At 46.0% G+C, this 18,686-nt stretch overlaps 1 protein-coding gene across 6 annotated transcripts in view; it reads left to right on the top strand.

Moving 5' to 3' along the window:
• Positions 1-18,686, top strand: part of RFX4 (regulatory factor X4) — a 161,613-nt gene that overhangs the window by 60,223 nt on the left and 82,704 nt on the right. For all 6 annotated transcript variants that reach the window (XM_072844240.1, XM_072844242.1, XM_072844235.1 and 3 more), the window contains one exon: positions 2,741-2,864. In XM_072844240.1, the coding sequence (XP_072700341.1) occupies positions 2,741-2,864 (124 nt within the window). The remainder of the gene's footprint in view (positions 1-2,740; positions 2,865-18,686) is intronic.

Raw genomic sequence — 18,686 nt, 5'->3', positions numbered from 1 at the left:
GTGAGGTTGGAAAGAGATACCAAATACCCAGTGACTGGCACCTGGGAAGAGATGCTAGCCATTGTTGCTGTCACAAAGTTCAAATCCCGGTTCATCCTCGAACCTTAACCATCTCCTCTCCTCAACACAGTAGTCTCTTTCCCCGCCATCAAATGCATCTGTCGTACTTAAATATTCCTATCTCTGTGCATTTTTCTTCCCAGATAGATTGCAAAGTGAACTAGGGCATAGGCTGTGGCTTACGTCAACACAGGAGCCTACAGGAGCCAGACAAAGAACAGAAAATAGAGTAGGTGTCAGAAAAGGAGGAAGCAGTGGGGACTCTGGCCAACTTGAGAGCATACACACCTCTGGCCGATTTTTGTCATACGGGAAAATGGGCCCAGTGTTGCCAGAGCTCCACCTTTTCAAAAGAATCTAGATTCTTATGTGAAATGTCCTGAATTTTAAAAGTTGGGCCAACACTGTTTTCAGGTGAAACAAAGCATGTCTATGAGACCCCAGTTTGTGAAAACTGTCTTAATCAGATGGCCCACACAAGTTTGTGCATAAGCTGGTTATTTGGACCTCTGAACTCACTTTTATAGAGAAACAATGCTGTGAATGGCATGCAGGGGTCCAGGCTAAGCTGGAAGGCTGGTTCCCATTCATGGCAGACCTGAAGCTTAGGACAGTCCTAAGAAATTTAATCTCTGTGTGAAAGCATTTTCCCACAGGGAACCACATTTAGAGTTCTGATTTACGACATCAGGGACACGTGTACTAGAATGTAAGCCCTTTCAGGACAGGACCTCTGTTTTGTTCACTGCCATTTCCTTAATGTCTAAAACACTGCCCGGAACTCAATAAATATTTGTTGAATTAAAGATTACCTGTGTCTTTATCCATCTACCCACCATTAATCTGTTCCCTGTATGCAAACAGGGACAGTCTTACTCACCATGCATCCCCAGCACTTGGCAGGTGGCAGGAGATCAGTAAATATTTGTTGAATGAATACATAACTGCAACGATCTAGCAATCAAACACTGATTGAGCACCTGCTGTGTGCCAAGGAATAGGCTAGGCTTCAAGGATGTGGGAGTGAATCAGATACCATGCCAGTGTCAAGGAATTAGGTCACACAGAAAGGATTGCATAAACTCCTTCCCGGAACACTTCTAAAAATGGTCAGGAGTTACTCAATGTTCCCCTTCCCAGAGAGGGGGGAGTGGGTGACATGATACCATTCAGCACCAGGCTTCTTCAGTTATCTGAGCATGCCTAGGGTTGAATTCATTGGTAGGGTCTGGATATGAAATGATTGAATTAATTTTCTTTCAACCACATGTCAGAATGAGCCAAACAAGCACTGCCCTTTCAAGTAGGCACCTCAGGAGGCTGTGTCCTTGTTCCATTTCACAGTTACGACAGCACTGGATCACTTCTTTGGCAAGTGCCCCCAGAGAAGTTAGAAGCCATCTGAGGATATTTACTTCACTGCTTTAGAATCATACTTTATTTTTGCTCTCCTTCGCACCCCCAAAACATGTTTGAGATGAAAAGGTTATTCCAGTCACTTTATCCTTCAAACTTGGTTCCAAGTGACTTTGGATTGTTTCCTAAAATCCAGTTTGTGATCAAAAGAGAAATATTTTCTGTTGGTGAGTTAATTGAACAGTGTGTGCCCCAGGCTCTAAAAGCAGCAGCCCCAAAGAAAAGTCCTCAAATTATCATGTGCCTCAGCACTTCTGTTAGAAGAAGTGTTAAATCTTCTAACATGTCTATGACAAAGGGGCAGGAGTCTTTTTGATGCCTACACTCTGGTATTTGCATTAAACAGGAGGAAAAATGCTAAACTGGATCTAGTTTACTTTTATATGCCCAATATCTAGCACAGATTCTGGACATAATAGGCACCCAAAGATGTTTTATGGAGAAGAAAAGTGGATGATGATGAGGTCCAACATCTGAGTGTTTCTCACGTTTCTCACGTGCCAGGCACCACGCTGGCACATGTCATACGTTTCATCCGATTGTCACAACAGCTTATAAAGCGATCACAGCCAGCACCTTCAGAAGGTTAAATTACTTGCTCAAGGTCATCAAGCCAACAATGACAATGCTGGGGTCTGAACCCCATGGGTAGCCCTCACCCTGAGCCCCTAACCTGTACTCATTGAGAAGGTGATGGGTGTAGAATCATAGTTCCAGCACAGCAGAGGTGATCCTGAAGAGACTGAGAAGTTCAGCTCCCGTGTGGTTATATGACTTCCCTTCAGTCAGTGGCTTCCTGGTTGTCCAGCTGTCGGATTTCTCCTTGGGCATTTGTTTCCCAGGCCATCCCACCACACTGTTCTTGTTAGCAAAGGTGCACCGACACTGTGACCTGTATTGGAAATGGCTGCACAAGTGAGTGTGTGGTTAGCTCAGCTGAACAGGGTGCCTACAAGCTCCTGTATCGTTTTTGGAGTTTGAAGGAAACCAATCCACCCAGAATGTGGCCAGTCCAATGACAGCACGGAAGAGAGGGACTGGGAACTTGAGCCAAAAGTGACCCAAAGTCATACCCACAGGGGCCACAAGTCTGATCCTGCTAACCAACCACCTCCATGCCTGACCTTGGGCAGGTTGCTTTGTCCTCCCGGGCCTCTGTTTCCCTTCTGTAGGAAGAGTTTTCTCCAGGTCTTCCTCTGGAGGAGGACCAGGAGGTGCATGCTCTTCTTGCTTGAGGTTTGCTCATTGGGCATTTATTCCGCAGGCTGGAGGAGAACTATGAAATTGCAGAGGGGGTCTGCATCCCTCGCAGCGCCCTTTACATGCATTACCTGGACTTCTGTGAGAAGAATGACACCCAGCCTGTCAACGCCGCCAGCTTTGGAAAGGTGAGTCCAGCCTCCTCTGGCTTATTCCTTTCCTCCCCTCTTCTGAGTAATTTATGCACAGTTCTTAATCCTTTTTAACATCCTAATTGCTTTTGTTTTTAAGTTATCAAAATAAATAATAACTGTGCTGTACTATTTTGAAGAAGTTCAAACACTTATTAACAAGGTAATACCAAGCCAAATACAAAAACAAAGTAATACCCAAGTATTACAAATTCCAAACAATTTAGGCAGGTCAATAAGGTAAAAAGCATACACCTGACTTGAATCTTCTCAATACTTGGCTTGCAGAAAGTGCCTTCTTTCCTCTGAGAGGCATATATTAAAATCCCAAGTGTGTTACGTGTGTGTCAGTGATTCTGGGGTGGGCAGATTGCTTGGCTTTGTCACATGAAAGCCTTGGAGAGACTGGGAAATGGTCTGAAGTCATTAGCTGGGAGGTCTGAGAATCCTTCATGCGGAGTGGTATTGTTTGTAATATTACTGCAGGCCTGGCTGCTGTATGCCCCTCTTGTGATGAAAATATATTCCACGCTTCAGGCTGTGTCCACAAACACTCACCATCACTGATCATTCCTATTTAACAGGCCAAGGAATGCTGTCGGACACTCTTCTAAGACTGATCATTTGTCTATTTGATAGATAAAAATATAGATTTGGGGGCCCTGGGTGGCTCAGTCAGTTAAGCATCCAACTCTTGATTTTGGCTCAGGTCATGATCTCAGGGTCGTGAGATGGAGCCCTGTCAGGCTCTGCCCTCAGCAGGGAATCTGCTTGAGATTCTCTCTCTCCCTCTCTTTCTCAATAAATGAATGAATAAATATATAAATAAATAAATAAATAAAATCTGTATTATATAAATCTGTCTATCTATCTATCTATCTATCTATCTATCTATCTATCTATCTATGGAGAGAAGTTTCTATACCTCTAAAATACCCAATTTAATTTGAGTCTGGGGATGCCTGGGTGGCTCAGTGGTTGAGCATCAGCCTTTGCTCAGGGCATGATCCCAGGGTCTTGGGATTCAGTCCCGCATTGGGCTTCACGGCAGGTTTAATAACTTTTGGTTATTGGTTATAAGAACAGTCCTCTTTTCAATAATTTAGACTCTCTTTTAGACATGAAAGTCCAGTCCAGTGCTCCATTCAAAACCCACAGCCTCAAATCCACTTGAAAATTCCTCCTTGACCCCCTCAGCCTTGACCTCATGTGGCCTGAGGACCTGCAGTGGGGAAGGAGAGAATGTGGCCTGACCTTCTGCTCAGGGCATGATCCCAGTCTGGGGATTGAGTCCCTTGTCGGGCTCCCTGGGAGGAGCCTGCTTCTCTCTCTGCCTGTGTCTCTGCCTTTCTCTCTGTGTCTCTCATGAATGAATAAATAAAATCTTAAAACAAAACAAAAAAAATTGAGTCAGTACATCCAAACTCTTACTCCTTTTATTAGCTTCTTTTCCCTTTGTATAATTTTTACCACACCTGCTAACAAAAAAATAGGCAGGCTAGTTTTGCACCACTATTCCTTACCAACTTTCTAAGTGTGGGCATACCAAGGACTGAAATGGCAGAAAGAGGTCAGTGCACAAGTTTCACAAATTCCCTTTTCAGATCCCCAACGCAACAGATAAATCATCAGTGGGAAAAAGATGAAAGAGAGCAGTGTCAGGCCTGAGCCAGCCTCCTGGGAGAGTTTAAAATTGTGTGGCCAAGAATTGGTCCACCCAATAAATGGGAGGATGCTCCATTGTGATGTAAGGAAGGGCATAAGTTTTTGTGATACATTAATGCTATTTCTCATACATGAACATAAATTTTTAAAAAATTCAGTCGAAGAAACCAGCTTTGCTGTTTCTTTTACTCATTTCTTCAGTCCATCGGTGTTGGCCGAGGTGGGCTGCATGGCAGGTCTTCTGCAGAGATCCAGAAGGAAATCTGGTGTGGGTCCACCTTGTGGAGAACCTCATGGTCTAGGGAGGGAGTTGGTGAGCCCCTCATTGGGTGGGCCAAGGAAGAGCACTGCAGGAATGCAGGGAAGCCTGGAGCTTTGTCAAGTGTCTGAGGTTCTGGAACATTCACGGGCATCCACACTCCCTCACAGCAGCTCCTGTGGAGAGTCCAGACCTCTGATGGAGGGGTAGGTTGGGTGAACCAAAAGATCAAGAATCCTAACTCTCCTGGATTTATCACTTAACTTCTCTGACCTGGTCAGGGTGACCTTTTTCTTCTGCATAGAGCACCTCTCTCCACCTGTGCTGTTCAGGACAGTAGCCACTAGCCACATATGGTTGTTTCACTTAAACAGTAAAAATTCCTTTCTTCAGTCTCTAGCCATATTTCAAATGCTCACTGGCCCCATGTACCTAGAGTCTATAATACTGGACAGTGCAGATAGAACATTTCCATCGTGACAGAAGGTGCTGTTGGACAGCCGCGTGATGAATTACTGTGAGCCAGGGAGAAATGCTCTCCCGCCTCCCTGCCACACTGGGGGCTCCCCGGGCCTCCCCCTGCCCATTGCCCACAGCTGGTCCCACCCAGCCCTCTCTGCGTGGAGGCCTCCTCTCTCCCCCTCCACCACCTCCCACTGCTCACCGCCCCGTCTTCCTCCTTGGGACAACCTCCACCAAATCGCCCCTGTTCTCTGATCCTCGGTCCTGCTGGCCTCCATGCCCACAAGTCTTATTTACACCAAATGGCTTTTCAACATCTTCCAAATGATAACTTTCTCTAAGAATTACAGTGCCAGCTGCTTCCAAAATAGTCGCAAAAAAAGACATCCAAACTCCATCCTATCTTCAGTCCAAAAGCAAGGACATATCCTGGTATTAAAAGCATAAATCCAGGTACCCTGCCATCAATTTCAAGTGCACTAGAAATTGGGGCTGTCCTTCCAGCCCCAGAGGACAGAAGGAGCCTGCCGAGGGTTTTCCCCACTGAGCCCATTGAACTGAAATCCCGGCCACGCTTGCCCTTCCTGAGGGCTCCCAGCTGCAGCTGCCATTTCCACCTCCCCAACCCCTCAGAGAAAGGGACTGATTGTTCTGTGAAGCCTGGGGTATAATCGTGGGCAGCCTTCCTTTGAGCAGATCCATCCAAACTTTTGATTCATCTGTGAACTTTTAAGTCTGAGGAGGCAAGGTTCAATACTTTGGCTTCATTTTTAGAGAAGAATGTCACTGGTGGCACTCCCCCCCCCCCCGCCATGCCCACCCCCTCAGCTTGCAAGTGGGCTGGGGTGAACCAGGTATCAGGCATGAGCCGCCCCCTCTCCCAGCCTGTGTTGCCCAGCTGAGAGGCTGGGAGGATGGGAGGATGGGATACTGTCCTTGATAAAGTGAGTGGATGGCCGCAATTGTTTTGCCACAAGTAAGATCTGAAAGAGATCCTCTTTCCGGCACTGTGGCCAAGCTCCATAAGCCCTGGCTTCCAGTAATACCATGTTGACTCTGGGTCCCAGAATTAATTCAGGCATCACAGAGAATGCAGAAGATTCGAGCCCAACTGGTCTTGGGCCTGCTTTTCTGTTGGCCAGGGTAACGAAAGGTCACCCAGCTTGGAGTCACTGGACTTTTCTGAGCTCCCATTTCCTTACCTCTAGACGGGAATAATTCCTCACCAAATTACTCTAGGGATAAAATGGGACAGTGCTTAAAATTGTAAAGTGTTCTACCAATGGAAGAAGGCACCATTATTGAAAATTAGCCTTACTCCATTCTGTCTCCTCTATTTCCTACCATGCTTTATTTTTCTTTATAGCACTTACCACTGTCCCAGCTGTTACCTATATAACTAATATGTTACATGTTATATGTATAGTTATCTATATGTCATTGCCTTTATTTTACTGCTGTATATTACAGACTATATATATTATATATAACTATCATATACATAGGATGTAATATGTATCTGTGTATCTATATATTATATATCTTTTATAGATATATCTATCTATATTATATACATAAATATCTATCTATATCTGTATTTACCTATACATAGATATAATAGATATAGTATATATTATATTAACGCGTAATTATATGTTATATAATGTATATGTTTATAACATATAATTATGTTATACATAATATATACATATATCATAGTAACATATGGTATATAATATGTATATATTAGTTGCTTGTGTTTTATTTGCCTCCTTCTCTAGAATGGAAGCTCCATGAGGACTTTTTTGTTCACTATGCATCCCCAGCTCCCAGAATAGTCCCTGATACATAATATACCATCAGATTATTTATTGAAGATTAAATGACCTATGTTATGGCCATTTGGCAAAGACACTGGAATCACTTGACACATGTGAATTTGTTTGCCTTGTATGATGCCCATATGAAGCAAGCATTATATCTATTCTCCATTAGCCAGTTTGCTGAGCAGGGATGAACTTGTTCACATACCAATGGAAACTGGTTGTATTTTCCCGTATTTTGAAGGGCCACCTTCAGAGTTCTCTGTTTAGCCTTCCTGCTCTGTCCTCTGATGGCATCACAGGGAAGCCCCACAGCATCTGACCATGTTCTGCCATCGTATTGGTCTTGATTGGATAATTAACTCCTTCTCAACTATGAAAAAGCCCCATTCAGTCCAGTTAAAAACCTCCATCTGACATGGAAGTCAGAGCCTCTCCCTTCCTGAGGCTCAGAATTTACTCTGTGAAAGAGGGGCAAGATGTGTGCTCCCTCTGTCTTCTGACTTGGAGGAGGGTGAGAGAAGGAAAGTCAACAAGGGTCATTTTGATCATCTGGAGCTCTGTGAGGGCTGCTCCTGCCAGTGCCCTCTGCTGGGCTCATTGAAAGAGTCCAGATATGCATTTGGGGGAGCTCCACAGATCCCCAGTGGTTAAAGGGATGTGTTCTCCAGCTGACCTTCCCTTACAACAGCCACCCATAGGCTGCTCTTGCTCCTCCATTGAGGATTCACCCGATGGCTCTGTTCTTGTGTTGGAGGGTGTTGACCAGCTCACTGCATACCTAGTATTACACTCTGGTTCTCAGAGACACCTAGTTGAGCCCCCACTAATGTACCTGGTGTATGGAACAGGCTGAACTCAGCAGCGTACACATAGAAAGTAACTTGGCTTTGTTCTTACCATGTTATGGCCAAACCATCTTCCCTGACCCCTGATGGTTTCACGGCAGGTTTAATAACTTTTGGTTATTGGTTATAAGAACAGGCCTCTTTTCAATAATTTAGACTCTCTTTTAGACATGAAAGTCCAGTCCAGTGCTCCATTCAAAACCCACAGCCTCAAATCCACTTGAAAACTCCTCCTTGACCCCCTCAGCCTTGACCTCATGTGGCCTGAGGACCTGCAGTGGGGAAGGAGAGAATGTGGCCTGACCTTCTGCTCTGCCCTGAACTTTTCCTCCTGCTGCTGGTGTCTGCAGGCTTGTCAGGTTGAGAAAAAATACTTCCAAAATGATAACCCTAGTTTTTCAGCAAAGGTAGTAAAATAAATTTTTAGAGAGCAATGGAACTGTACCTTGAAACAAACAAGATCATAGGGATCAGAATTGGCCTGCATGTAACAGCATACCCACCTAAAGTACCTAAGCTTATTAATAGATGATTCTTGAGGCACCTGGCTGGTTCAGTTAGTTAAGCGTCCACCTCTTGGTTTTGGCTCAGATCATGATCTCATGGGTTGTGAGATTGAGCCCTGTGTCAGGCTCCACGTTCAGCAGGGAGTCTGCCTAAAGATTCTCTCCCTTTGCCCCTCCCCCCACTAGTATACACAGGAATTCTCTCTCTCTCTCTCTCTAAAATAAACAAGTAAAAAAAAAAGTAAAAATAAACAAGTAAATCCTAAAAAAGATAGATAATTCTTTTTAACAGATGTTAGAAATATTTAGCCATGTCTAATTACAAATGCAGCATTCACAGACTTTTTATAAAAATTAATAAAAATCACAAACACATAGGGCTTTCTATGACCTCGCATTGGTAAGCATTTTACATATATCAGCCTCCTCCAAACTGCTCTATGAGGTAGAAACTGTTATTACTCCTATTACAGAGATAGGTAAACTGAGTTCCAACTAGGTAAGGTAATTTGCCCAAGGCCACACAACCAGTAAGTGGATGTGAACCTGGGAAATCTGGTTCCAAGAGTCCATGACCTTAAACGTATCTCACTTACCTAGAACATTGATTTGGGGGGTAGGGTGTGTATGTGTGGAGGTGGAAGGTGGATCTATGTAGGAAACAAAACAGTGGGTCTTTGGACTTTGATGTAGTCATTAGAAGCCACCTGGTAACCTCTTAGATGGTGGAATTTGGGAGTGACGTTTCAGCCTCTCCGTCTCTCAGGGCCAAGTGTGTTGGTCATCGCAGTTGAGAAAGGCCTTCTCAATCTTGCTCCACCCCGGGGGTTCTGGGCACCGTTAATCCCACCACCAGTGTTTCCCATGCTGCTGCCCCCTCAACACTTAGGCTCACCCATTTATTAGATACTCATTTACCTCGTTCTGTTGTGGCTCTGGCCCTGTGCGGGCGGGTGGGAAGTGGAGTGAAGAAGACTGTCTGTCCTTGAGGGGAGTGGGCAGCCAAAGGAATATATCCTTATGTGAAACCACAGAACATGATGACAGACGTGCCCCTGAGCTAGAGCGACACAGCGGGAAATCACTGCCTCCTTGGGGGCAGGGGGGAGGCCGGCAGCTTTCGAGCAAGGTCAATCTGGGAGGAGCCCCAGTGCCATCCCCTCCCTGCCACAGTCCTGTGACATCCATGGAAGCTGAAGAGGGTGTTTCTTTTTCTTTTTTTTTTTTTAATTTTTATTTATTTATGATAGTCACACAGAGAGAGAGAGAGAGAGGCAGAGACATAGGCAGAGGGAGAAGCAGGCTTCATGCACTGGGAGCCCGATGTGGGATTCGATCCCGGGTCTCCAGGATCGCGCCCTAGGCCAAAGGCAGGCGCTAAACCGCTGCGCCACCCAGGGATCCCGAAGAGGGTGTTTCAATGCCACCAAATACCTCTTTCTCCTGTGTCACCACTGGTCTTTTGGAAACTAAGCAAAAACTCTACCTGCACAAAGATGGAGCATCTTGGTGCTTAGCAGCAAGCTAAACTTTTTCAGAAACAAAAACGGGGCCTCAAATCTCTAAGCCAAGAGTACCTCTCTCTGACGTACAAATGGATTGCTTTCCAAGTGTCTGTAACATTCATTGCTAAGAGGTTGAAGGGCAAAAACATGTTGTCTTCAAAGAACCTTTGTTGAAGTTCCACGGTGTGCCAAGCATTCCCAATAATGCCACGTGCTGAGTCCTGAGCTTGAGGATCTCTCACCGTCTCTGTGACCATGGATAGGTTCCCTCTCTGCACCTCAGTCCCTCCATCTGTCACACTGGGATCGAGGATCTCTACCACGTTAGCTGGGAGTACTTTTCAGTTAGAAACCATAATGGCAGTACCTCATGTACTCAGCACCCAGTCCTGGGAACTAGATACTTGTTTTGTTCCCCTCTAAAGATGAGATGGCTGACCCAGGGCCACTGGAAACTTCTGGGTGAAGTAAATCCTGGGTAGACATCAGAAGGTGGATCAGTTAGGAACTGTGTTGGGGCTGTGGGTAAAAAAATGCCTGTCTTCATCCTCAAACAGTGACATAAATGAATTAGTGGTTTTACTTTTCTTCATATAGAATAAGTACAAAAGATGATAACCGAACGTGGCATAACAGCTCTAGAAGAGCGTTGGGGACCTAGGTTCCTTCTCATTCTGTGCTCTATCATTTGTAGCAGGGGGCTTCCAACTTCTTTCCAACTTCTGCATCACCTCACGGTCCCAAGTGGCTGCTGTACAACAAAGGCAGCAAGTGGGGCAAAGGGGGTAAGAAGAGAAAGGTCAGAACTCCAGCTGAACCAGTGGTCTTCAGGTGCTTTCCCAGAGCCCGGAGCAGTGATCTCCCCCACGTCTTGCCTGCTGCCCTTGGTTGTCAGGGAAGCAGGAAAATATAGATCACTGACTCTTGGGATGAACAATTAGTTTGGTTAGTGAGGAAAAAGGGATAAGCCATGAGCCATTTTATCCACATAAGGGCATTTTTAAATTCCATTGTATTCTTTTTTAAAAAAAAATGAGATACAATTGACATATAATGTATTAGTTTAAGGTGTACAACATAAGGATTTGATATATATGTATATTGTGAAAATGATCACCAAATAAGCTTAGTTAACATCTATCACTGCCCATAGTTACGATTTTTTTTATTGTGATGAGAACTTTTTTTCTGTGTGTGATAAGGACATTTAAGGTCCCCTCTCTCAGCAGCTTTCAGATGTACAGCAAGCACCATGCTGAACGTGGCATCTCCAGAACCGATTTATCTCACAACTGGAAGGCTGCACCTTTTGACCCCTTTCCCCCAAACTGCTCCCGTGTGTCCTTTTATGTGTCACGGCTGTGAAATGGAACCCAGGATCCTGAAACTGTGTGTGGAATGCTTTCAAATTAGGAGCCTATGGGAAGCAACACAGGTGGCATGACGTGATCACCTAAGGCCGTGGGAGGGTAACGTGATTTATGGTCCACACTGTCGAACTTGTCAGCAAGAGACAGACTCATGGGTGGGCACTAGGCGCCTGTGACGTAGTAGAATCTGAACACGTGGACGCGCCAATTGGTCTCAAAACAGTATGTCCCGTGAAGGTTTGTCAATCTCTCAGAATCCTCAGTTCCTCTCATGGAGTCTGTAAAAGAGCAACTAGAACAGTGCAGGATCATTCATCAATACCTATTGGTTACCAACACTCCAATATGAAGGAGTTTCATCTATTAAAAGGATTAGAGGTTGTTTGATGAGACACCCCCCCTTTTTTTAGCTGAGGAGGTGAAGAGGGGAACTGAGAGGTCTTCCCCAGGTCACACATGTAGTGGCAGGGCTGGGGCTGCAGGATGGGAAGCACTGGGTGCCTGCTGCAGGGCAGGGACACCAGGAAGCTGGGTTGACAGATGTGTGAATTGAATTTATTTATAGGCAGCCTTTTTCCCATGAGGACTTGAGGTAATTGGCACTTTGGGCTGTGGGTGGCTCCTCCGTGAATGTTTGGCTCCTTCCTCACAGCTGGCCATGCTTGAGCAATGCCAAGATGCCAAGTGTGTCCTGGGGACCCGTGCAGGGACAGCTGCATAGACCTGGAAGGGAGACGAGACCAGAGATTCCTCCTGTTCTGCCCTCTTCCCTCGAAGGCCCCCCCAACCCGAGCCAGCCTGGAGTTATGTGCACATGCCCGTGGGGGCACGGGGAGGATAAGGATGCTCCTGAGGCATCAGCCTCCTTTAGGAGTGGCCTCTTTCCAATTTTCAAAGAAAACCATTCAGTACAGCCATAGAGTTTCCTTCAACTTTAAATTCTGGCGTATGTCTTGCCTTATCTTCAGTGTCCACTGTACGGGGCGTCCATGTCACAAGGTCTGATTTCACCTCGGCTCCCACAGTCTGTTATTTCAGGTGTCTTTTGTGTCACACAGTGTGAAAAGCTCAGAAATCAGATTGTGTGGGTTCCAATCCTGTCTCCACCCTTTACCAGCCATGTGAGCTCAGATGGTTTCTGAATAGCCCTGGGCCCCAGGCTCCCCATCCACAGATGGGCAGGTGACAGCAACACGTGGACATTGTTGATATAATGACTGTCAAAGAGACTTCCTCGGCTCAGGGCCTGGTAAATAAAAACACTCAAAGCGCCTTAGCTACAGTTATGATTTCAGCTCACCAGGGCAACATTTCAGGGCTTTAATACAGGTTCTTCATATATCACCACTCACATCGATGTTTCGACTCTTCCAGCTGCTTTTCCTTCTGAATAATTATGAGAACAATTGTTCTAAAAATTTCCTGCCTTGCACACATGCTGCCATCGCCACCCTCACCCGCTCTTGTTATCGCCTTCAGAGTTATTCTAGTTTTGACTTAACCTGTAGCTTATGTAACTCACCTCCTTCTAACTAAATTGGTGTGTGATGACTGTCTTTCCTCATAGTGACACACGTGACACATCATCCAGGCAGTCCGAGGACGATAGGGGGCTCACATATGGAATTTTGGACTTCTTGGAGTTGTCATCCACGATATGTCTAAAGGGGCAGCAGATTAGCTGTTAGCCTTCTCAGTCCTGGGGTTTTTTCCACACAATCCTGCATCAGTCCATACACATGATTTGAAATTCATTTCTGTCTCATTGCACTAGGCAGGAATTTCTTGTGAATGTTTGAAATTGCCCTTGGGGAATTTCCTAGGGAACTTGCAGTATCCTACCCCCATTGACCTCCCACCACCACTCCACTGCCTGGTGCCCAATAGGTGTCACAAAAAAACTGTTGAATGATCAGAGTTGCACAGCATAGTGTAACTGCTCTGGCAAACGCCCATTTCAAAATGAAAGCATTGAGGCAAGCTGTTTAAAAATCCTTATTGACACCACCAGACTTCATTATTTTTTCTTCTCTGTTAAAGGGGTGAGGTCTCTTGTCAACAAAGGAAGTGAGTCTGTATCTCACTTTCAGACTTAAAGTTGTGATGATATTAATCCCTTTGCCAATCTGTCTCCCTAATCAATCTCTCTCTTGTGTTCACGAAATTGTGTATTTTAAGAGAAGGCACAAGACTTTTGCAATACATGGTTTCAAAACAACGTGTCATTGTACCAAGTTTCTCATTTCTTGCTATTTGAGTAGTCCCTCTTCTTTTCCTGCACCCAAATAACCTTTGAACTAAGACCCACAGCTCTTATTTTTAAACTGTTTTAAGCATACTTGACTCCTTATATACACAGGAGTTTGTCTCCGTCAAAGTGTGGGAGGAGGTGCACTTATCCCATTACCTTGGAACTTCTTTTGGATCAGTTCTTGTTGGTGGCACATCTTTGCCTACTGAGGGTGGATTGAATTTTTGGAAACAACCAAAGCCTTTTTTCAGAGCCATCCCTGATGACTAAGTTTGGAGATCAAGTTGGATCAAGATCATAGAGTTTGAGGTCAAATCAAACAAAGTCTGTTTGTAAGAATAACGAGATGGAGTGGCTTTCTGGAGTGGCTTTCCGGAGCAGCTCTAAAGGTGTTCCTTGAGGCAACATCTAGAGAGGACGCCAGGGCTTTCATACTCGGTTAGTGGACCCTTTGCTGGCTCCTGTGGGTGCCAGCCAAACTGAAGAACAGGAGAGACAGTGGAACTGGGATCTCGTTTCTTCCACTAGCCAGAGGTCTGTGAATCTGAGCAGCCTTGAATGGATGTAGATCCCAGTATCTCATCTGTGAAACAGGGATCTTCATGCTTTCCTCCAATGTCATTTTTTTAGGATAAACAAAATCAACGCTGTGTGTAAAACACCTCATCTAGTGCCTGGTCTTCGCTGCTGCTCGGTGGGTAGCATCTCCTCTTTCCCTTCGTTGTCTCAAAGGAGGGCAGTGGTTTGAATATGCCATTTTGGAAACATGTGCCTAAAACTCACATTTCTTAAAAAACTGCACCCACAAAATTAGATCTGGACATTCAGAGTTTCCTTCTACCCGGAGCAATGTATTGTGGGCCAGGAAGAGAGCAGACAAGGGAGATGGATAACCTGGCTACCACCACCAAGAAGAATTCCGGCAGCTCTAGGGAGGGGAGCCGGGCAGAGCTGCTCTGCTTCCCACCCCTCGCCCCATGGAGCCCCCGGCCCAGGCCCGGCTGCCTAGGCTGAAAGGGAGAAGGGTGGGATTCCCGAGTAATTAAAGGGACTTTGCAAGGCTGGGATGTTGCGGAATGTTAGATCAGTAGCTAGAACAGCATGTGGTGTTCTTTAGGCAGGCTTCATTGAATCCATACAAAAAGAGAAAGAGGGGCTGCCTGCCGTCTGCTCATTTATCAAACAGCGAAACTCAGCTTTCACAGCTCCACAAAAGTGTTTGACTGTTTGCTGAGTCTTGCTCCAGAAATTAAAAGCTGAACAGCCTTCGCAGGGCTGAACCGACTCTGCATTTTGAGACTCAAAACTAAATTGTGCGGGGCTTTCAGATTCCGGGACCAGCTGATTATTTGGTGAAAAGAGAGGAGAATAATTTGTAATTTGTAGCCCATAAGAAACACTTAAAAAAAAAAAAGGCAGCAAACCCCCTTCCCACAGGTTTTTGTTGCGGCTGGAAGGAGGAGGTGCAATGTGCAACAGCCCTTTCTTTTGCTCAGAGTGGGAAAAGTCTTGACCTCCGTCAGTTTGGGCAGAACGTGAGGCGGTACCGCCGCGCCGCGGCCCATCCCCCACCCCCACCCCCACCCCCCCCCCCAACTCTGCAAGCAGCTTTTCCTCTTGGGGCTCGGTTTGAAATTATCTTTCTCCCTTTTGGAGGAGGAGGAGAGGATTTGGCCTCCCAGTCCTTCTAGATAAAAACTGTTTTCACCAAGAGAACTAAATCTTGTTAATGGCACAAATGTATTGTTCGGCAGGCCACGATAGACGGCAAAAGCCTGAAAACTATGAGTTGAATGAGGATCCTCCAAAAATCCATCAAAGGATAACTGTCAGTAAAGAGGATGGGCTAGAAGAGGTTGAGGATCCTGAAGCCAGAGGTGGGGTGCTAACAGGTGTGGAACCCTCTGCTGCAGCGCCCTGCTCAGCAGCGGGTCACTGTCCTGTGCAGCCAGGAGAGTCCCTTGAGGTAGAGCTCTCACCCACCCCCCCTACCCCCGCCCCTTCTCCCACTCCTGGTTAACATGGCCCAGGAGGCAGGCCTGGGCACACATTCCCTCACTCCTCTGCAAGCCCTGCTGCAAGCCTGGGAGGTTAGCTGGGCTAGTGTGTCATCCTGTTTTATAGACAAGAAATCCAATGCTCAAAAAGAAGCTCTCTTTTCGCTCTTCACTTTAGCAAATTTTTTAAAAAGTGATAATCGCCTTCTACACCTCATGGAAAGCAGCTTGATGGTATCTTTTACAAACCTTGAAATGTTTCTCCCTTTTAATCAAGCAGCTTTGCACTTGAGAAACCGTTATGGGGGGAGGAATCTCCAAAATGCTAGCAATAAAAATAAAAATCATTATGCAAAAGGTACTGCTTATAGCATTATTTACGTTAACCCAATATCGGGAACAAATTCTGTGGCCAGCCAAAGAGAGATACTTCATTTGTTCTTTCATTTGCTGAATCAATGAATTAATGTACTGGGCCATACTACCCCTGCCTGGACTACACAGTGGCCTTTTGATGATCTCCCTGCTTCCACTTTTGCCCCCTATGGTCACTTCACCTGGCAGCCAAAGCCATCCTTTGGAAAGGTGAGTCAGACTACTCCTCACTTTCCTGCTTGAAGTCCTCTGATGTTTCCCCAACTCATTAAAAGTAAAAGCCAAAGTCCTCACAAAGACCTTAAGGCCCCATGTGAACTGCGCTCATCACCCTCTCCTGGCCTCCTGACCTCCTCTTCTACTGCTCTCCTGAGCACTTACGGAGCTCCGGCCACATGGGCCTCCTTGCTCTTCCTGACACGTTTCAGATAAGCTCCTACCCCAGTCTTTGCACTGGCTGTTCTCTGGGCTTACAACGCCCCTCCCCTAGATATCCACGAGGTTCGTTCCCTCACTTCCTTCAGATCACCACTCAAATGCTACATTACTACTTAGCCCTTATCACCCTAAAAAAAAAAAACCACCCCACCCCATTTCCTATTCCCCTCACCCTGCTCATTTTGTTCCTCTTTGTAGCGCTTATCTAAGGTGTATTGACTTTTAAATTCATTTGGTTTTGATCTTCTCCCACTAGATGTAAGCTTCTGAAACAAAGGCTGTTTCTGTCCCTCAGTGCCTAGCCAAATGTCTGGCATACAAGAAGAGCTCAGGAAATACTGGTTGTCGAGTGAATCCAAACTATGTACAACCAGTTGTGGCTGTTGAGGCTGCAGCTCATCAAACATGCAGGAGAGCAGTAGGAAATAGGCTGCAGGTCCAGTTCATGTAGAGCCTTATAGGACTACACAAGGACTTGGTGGAGCTGGGAGGAGTGTTGACTGGATATGAGGATTCCATGGGCCATGTATGTAACTATAATCGCTTATACCAAACAAGTGGCTCAGGGAAGATTTTTGGAATGACTAAGGTACAAGCAAATATTTCAAAGGTGAATAAATGTGAGACAGACAGAGGGCATGGGGAGAGGTTTCCAGAAAACGAGAACAGCCTATGGGAAGAGCTAGAATAAGAGAGAACACAGTGTGTTCACAAAACTTTAAAAGTTCTGTATAGCCGTGGGGACTCAGAGAGGAGGAGGGGAGAGCTGAGCTGGAATGAAGGCAGGGCCAGTCCAGCAGGACCTGGTGGGTCTGGACTTCAACCAGAGGCTTCATACAGAAGTGGTTGTGGTGCCATGAGGAGACCATGGTCACCATCCAGGCATCATGGCCCTGGGGACTGGTGGAAAGGGAAAGATGCAGGTAGAGTCTGGGTATGTTCAAGATGGAGGGAGGATGGAAGCTGGTCATAGACTGGAAGTGTCAGGTGCAGTCATGGTTTGAAGAAGGGAGAACACTTACCTGGCCAGGGAATCAAGAAAGGTGCATAGAGGAGTGGTGTGCATTCTGGGTGGATAGGGAGCAAGGGTACAAATGGTAAGGAGGTGGGGATGCTGCAGGTGGAAGGTACAAAAGTATGGAGCCCAGTGCTGGGAAGCACTCTGAGAACTGGGCAGCACCAGGTAGTCTGTCTGATTTGAGTGGAGCATGGGGCTCACACAAGGACATTTTGAGAGCAAAGACGGAAGCAGAACAGGGAGTTGCACAGTGCACCCAAGCTCCAGAGGAAGGATCCTCTGCAGAGTCAGCTGGCTGTGGAGAATTGTCAGAGGCCTCTGAGTAGACAGGTAATGATCTGGGTTATTCCTCGGTTAATCTAGCTGGGGACTCTGAACTATCTAAACAGAATGGTGTTTGCTTACTTAGTATTTTATTAAGCAGAAGAAATGTTTGCCAGATTTCTGCTTTTTTGGGTGCAGGTAGATTTAATCTAAGAGGAGACACCTCTATCATCTGCCTGCGGTTGTCACATTCCCGTCAGCTGTTTCTCCCTTTCCCTAGGGTGTTTGGGGACAGGGCTCTCAGATGCCGTTTATAGCAGAGGCCGCAGGAACATTACCCAGAGCGTCGTCAAAGTGAGGAGATTTGAAATCTTCACTGAAGAGTAGATGGGAACAAGAGATTATTTCATTCCTCATCTAATGTGTAAATGCAGGAATACGACATAAAAGGGAAAAAATTGTTTTGTTTTGTTTTTTCTTTTTCATGCAGTGTCGGAAAAGGTGGAGTCTCTCCCGCTTCTGTCTTGGGTGACTCAGTGGAGGGTGGCGCTGACCACAGGGATGGTAAAACTGCATGTATTGAGCCGTACATTATTCGAAAGGAATAAGTAAAGCCCCCTCATCCTCAAAAGAAAGGATGGGGAAGGGGGACTTTAGGACACTTTCACTTATCCAGAGGCAACAGTATTGTGGTGGTGTAAGTTAGACCGGGTGCCTTTGAATTCTAGGTCTGCATCTTGTGAGGTGTGTGGCTTTGTGCAGCCTACTCAGCCTCTCCAGGCCTCAGTTTGTTCATCTGTGCAGAGGGATTAGCCATGGAGCCTGGACCACTGTAATGATTGAGATAATATATGTAAAGTGGTTGACACAGTGCCTGAACCAGGACTTGACCCGAAAGTGTGTGTGCATAACTCCTGTATCCTACCACCTTCCAGCTCGCCAGGGCAATGGAAACAGGAGCGTCTGAGGCTGTGTGGGAAGGACACAGGGGAAATGGGAGGGAGTCAGGGAAAGAGAGGAGTTCCTCTGGGATGAGCA

Source organism: Canis lupus, chromosome 11 (genome assembly GCF_048164855.1).
Source record: "Canis lupus baileyi chromosome 11, mCanLup2.hap1, whole genome shotgun sequence".
Taxonomy (NCBI): Eukaryota; Metazoa; Chordata; class Mammalia; order Carnivora; family Canidae; genus Canis; species Canis lupus.
The sequence above is the reverse complement of the archived record's forward strand: the minus strand, read 5'-3'. Positions and strand labels throughout refer to the sequence as shown.